The sequence below is a fragment of the Anopheles merus genome, chromosome 2L (assembly GCF_017562075.2).
Source record: "Anopheles merus strain MAF chromosome 2L, AmerM5.1, whole genome shotgun sequence".
In the NCBI taxonomy this organism is placed as follows: Eukaryota; Metazoa; Arthropoda; class Insecta; order Diptera; family Culicidae; genus Anopheles; species Anopheles merus.
Genome location: NC_054083.1, coordinates 13093974 through 13098487, shown reverse-complemented (window position 1 = coordinate 13098487; position 4514 = coordinate 13093974). Strand labels below are relative to the sequence as shown.

The following is a 4514-nucleotide window of genomic DNA, read 5'->3' as shown; positions in this document are numbered from 1 at the left end:
CGGCTGTCAATTGCCAACCGTGCTGTCAAAGTAACGATAGTTTACGCTCGCGGGTTGAAAAGCGCAATAAAAAAGAACGGTTACAACATTTTCAGAATTTTACAAAAATGAAACAAATTCCATTTTTTTGGAAAATGGATTACAATATATTTTCTCTTTTTTACCGTATCATTCGTTTAGTTATCATTTTACGTTCTGCCTCCATCAATAAAATTGGTAAAGACTTTCTACACCTTGGGCAGAGAAGCCCGTGTTGACATTTGCGCGCTGACGAGTATTGTTGATACCTGTGCACGAAAAGAACAAGAAATTTGCTTTTGGAAAGTTTGTTTGTATTATCGCAGCTGTAACACGTCCGCGATCCTCCCGGAATCGGAAATAAGGCGAAAATGAAAGTCCTGCCCCAGCATCTGGCCGTACCAATATTCGCAAAATGAAACGACAACGGTAAGGAGGGCGTAGTGTGTGATCGTGCGGCTGCCTCGTTGCTCATTCGGTTTCAACTCAAACAATTTCAGGGTCAAAGCTGAACCGAGCAGCAGTCATGTTTACGTGGAGGAACCGTACACGAGTGAGGGATATGAATTCCCACTGGCTCAACACAAATCGGCACCCATAGAGCGATGGCTGGAGGCGCAAATCCTTCCGGGTGATACGCTGCAAGCGATCGCGCTGAGATTCAACTGTTCGGTAGGCTTCCTTGTCTTTACTGCGGTGGGCAACCGTATTGCTATGTTTTTTTTTCTTTTAAACCTTTGTAGATACCTCAATTGAAGAAGTTGAACAAAATAGACAAGGACAACGAAATCTATGCACGAAACGTGATTCGCGTTCCGGTGACCCCACACTCAATCCTACTGGAAACCCTACCGCGCGTGCACACGAGCGGGAACAGCAGCCCCAAAAACATCACAACCACACCGCCGAGTGTAAGCCATGTTGCGGTGGAAGCGAAAGCCACCTTGGACGAGAAGCTGATTCTTGCCGCCGTAAGCAACGCCTCCATTCAGCCGAGCAGCAGCGCTGCCACACAGTTTCCTAGAAAGTCTTCCGGAAAACACAGGGACCGTGCCGACCGCTCGAGTGAAATCGCGCTCGACGATTTGCACGGCGAAGATGATGCGGGATTAAGCGAGCCGCTGCTGCTGAGCGGCGAGTATGACGATAGCTTTCCGCAGCCGCGGCCACTGCGGCTGCCGGCAAATGACTTTTCATGCAATGGGAGCGATTGTGATATATCCTGGATTTGTTTGCTCGTCTTTATCCTGGCGCTTTGCTTCGCAATTCCACTTATTTATGTAGTGTATGTGGCGGAACACATAGAAAAATATCATCACGATAGTTTTAATGTAAACCACAGCGCGAAACTGTGACCACGGGGAAGGCATTGTATAACGATTATATATATATATATATATATATATATATATATATATATATATATATATATATATATTTACATACACTTGTTTTGTTAGTGTCCTTTTCCGTAAACTGTATTCTGTATTACGTTTTTCGTGGAGGCAACGGCCCGAAGAGGTACGGCGACTAACTGAAGGATTATGAGCGGCGAGCGGTGTCAAACATCTGTAAAAAAGAGTGCCTTTTACATCTGTTGATTAGCTCTTTAAATAAAATGATATTTTCACAGGCAAACCAATCCGATACCCGTTCAAATACTTCCTCTTGCGTTTTATTAGCTTTGTCATGATCATGCACAATAAATTAGTACAACATTGGACATTTTATGCCTTACAAACTAACTAGGTCTTGTAAAAGTTTTTAAATGCAAAAATCAGTCTCCATTTTCGTTGCATAAGATGGAAGGGCTTGGATTGTTGAGTGTTTTGCTGTGTGTCTCTCTATAAATACCTAATTCCTGTCTATCCAGCACAAGTTAGACAGATACGGAACGCTAACTCTACCATATTTTGAGGCGCATCCGCTCGATGACAAACGTACAGCTCCTTGGCGGGGCTGTGAAACAGGCGTCCGACGACCCAAAACTCGACGCGTTCGCCCGATCCATGATCTTTCGGAACGGACAGCAGCATGCCCTGCTCCTTGATGGCTACCAGCGATCGTTGCGTGTTCAATTTGCTCGACTCGCGAGACAGAAGGTTGCGAAACTTTTTCGTGTTTTCAAACGTCGCGTGTATCAAGGTGCACGTTTTGCGGAACAGATTCATGATTATATCATTTTTCACGTTGGCGCCACTAACTGTCGGTGCCAGGAAGTATCCATCGCCCACCTCGAGCTGGACGTAGTAAAATAGCAGATTTTCCAGCCCGGTCGTTAGCTGCGTCGGGATGAGCTCCGAAAATTCCTTGCACCGGTTCTCGGACAGATCCGTAATGTCGAAGCTGCTGCTCCGCTGGCTGCTGTCCATGCTTTGGCCCCAGTCAGAATCGTCGTCATCGTCCGGTTCGGGATTTTGCTCCTCGCGAATCGCTTGATTTTTTATCGAGCTGGAAGCGTTCGATTCCTCGTCATGGCTGCGCACCTGCGCACGGTCCTCGTGCGGCGCTTGGTCACCCGCCTGCTGTTTGCTCACGTTCGTCGGTATGCACTGCGGGCGGCGGTTCGAGTCGATCCATATGCGGATGAGATTTTCGATGCCGGTCGATTTAAAGTAGCTCAGCATGTCCTGTATCTCGTCGACGTAGCGGGAAAACGATTTGCTGTGCGTCGTGTCGATCGGCACTTCCAGCACCACCACCATCAGCAGGTTGCCGATCGACACGAGCATCAGGTAGGCGTCGTTCTTCTCGTGGAACCCATCCGCACAGTACTGCTTCGGGTAAAACTTGCGCCAGATGGCCATGTTCTTCACGTCGGTGGTGGTAAGAATTTCGAACACGCCCAAATTTTTCAACACCGTCTCAATGTCCATCATGTACTCGCCATTCAGATGCGTACAGACCAGATGCTGCTTGTAGTACAGGGCACAACCGATGACGGTCAATAGACAGAACAGATCAACAAAATCGTCGTTCCAGTTGCGATAGTCCATCGCTTCCAGCTCGCCGAGCGCATCGTCGATACGCAGCTGTATCTCCTTGGGCAGTGGGACAAAGTGTGCCTGGGGGAACGTTTTCTCGAACTTGTCCCAGTTCCGGTTAGCCTTGATCGAGTGGCGTATCATTTCGCACAGCTGCATCAGCTCGGTTTGCTGCTCAATCGGTCTATTAAACACGGCTGTACCGCAGCGATACAGTGCGTTTAAGAAGCGACAGATCTGTTCACTCTTCTGCTTCACCGCAAACACCGACGAGTACTTGGAGCTGAAGCCGAGCAACAAAATCCCGTCCTCGAGCACGGTGTACGTCGTGTAGTAGAGGACGTTTTTGATCTTCAAATTCGTCATTATGGACTGTTGATTAAACGATTGGTTGAAAATCGAATGCAGCGTCACGAAGCTGCCCCGGGAGTTGAACAGGTAGTTGTTCTCGCGCGTGGGATAGCAAAACTTCACATCCAGCTCATCGTTCTGCGTGTACTCCTTCGATATGAAGATCATACTGAAGATCAGATCGTTGTTGCTCATCGACTGGATGTCCTCCTTGTCGAACAGCGTCTCCTGGCTCTGGATCAAATCCATAAAGTTCGTAATCTTGATCTCGATCGCGTTGCTAATGTCTGGCTCGATCATTTCAAAGAAGCTAATTTTAATAATCGTCGGTATCTTGGTCGAACCTTCCAGCAGCGATTCAAAGTTGTCCACCGTAACCTGCTCGGCATCGATAGACTTTATCCAGTCCTTGGACTTGACCAGCTTGCCTTTGGCAAACACTGAATAGTCTTTGATCTTATCCACCATCAGCTTCCGGCCGTCCGGGAACAGGCTCGTCGTCAGCCCAAGTATGGTTTCGGTCAGCGGCAACACTTCCTTCAGCGGGACATTTTTCTTCGGCGCAATACTGATGATTACGTCCTTCTGGATGCCATTGATTTGCTCCTTTTTTGACGTATCGATGACGCTCACCCGGAAGAGCTTGTGTTTGCCCTTGTCCTTTTGTCCGAACCGGGACAGAATGCTCTCCTTCTTGCGGATCGACAGGCGCCGATACTCGTTGCGGAAGAACAGATCATCGTCGAAGGCGGCGGGCTTCGCGTGGCAAACGAGATCAAATTTGACGAAAAACAGGGAGTTGTTTACGATGTATTGGCCCCATTCGTGCGATCGCGAATCGCAGCTACTGTCGCTACAGTCGGACGATGCGTTCGACTGATCGTCCGTCCAAACTTGCGGATCTTCGTTCATTGCACTGAGTGGACAGTATGCTGCGAATTACAAAAAAGATCATGCATTTAACGGTGCATTGAACGCAAATGTTGATAAACACATAAAAAATAAAACAAAACGAATCGGAAGTCCGATCTTGCGAACACAGTTTGAGTTTACAAATTTGTTGACATAGTAATTGTTGACAAAAAAGTTGCTGCGTGTCAAGGTTCTTACAAGCAAAGCTATAACGGAACCTACATATTTCAAACAAATGTATAAATAGTC

The 4514-nt window shown here is 47.4% G+C and overlaps 2 protein-coding genes across 2 annotated transcripts; one reads left to right on the top strand and one right to left on the bottom strand.

The window, feature by feature from the left end:
* Positions 1-195: 195 nt before the first annotated feature.
* On the top strand, positions 196-1677 carry LOC121591543 (lysM and putative peptidoglycan-binding domain-containing protein 3). The gene is made up of 3 exons (XM_041912188.1): positions 196-447; positions 519-690; positions 762-1677. Exons 1-3 carry the CDS (start codon positions 434-436, stop codon positions 1371-1373), a joined length of 798 nt encoding a protein of 265 aa, XP_041768122.1. The 5' UTR covers positions 196-433; the 3' UTR covers positions 1374-1677.
* Positions 1678-4413, bottom strand: LOC121591542 (protein inturned). The gene has a single exon (XM_041912187.1). It carries the CDS (start codon positions 4263-4265, stop codon positions 1884-1886), a length of 2382 nt encoding a protein of 793 aa, XP_041768121.1. The 5' UTR covers positions 4266-4413; the 3' UTR covers positions 1678-1883.
* Positions 4414-4514: the final 101 nt, after the last annotated feature.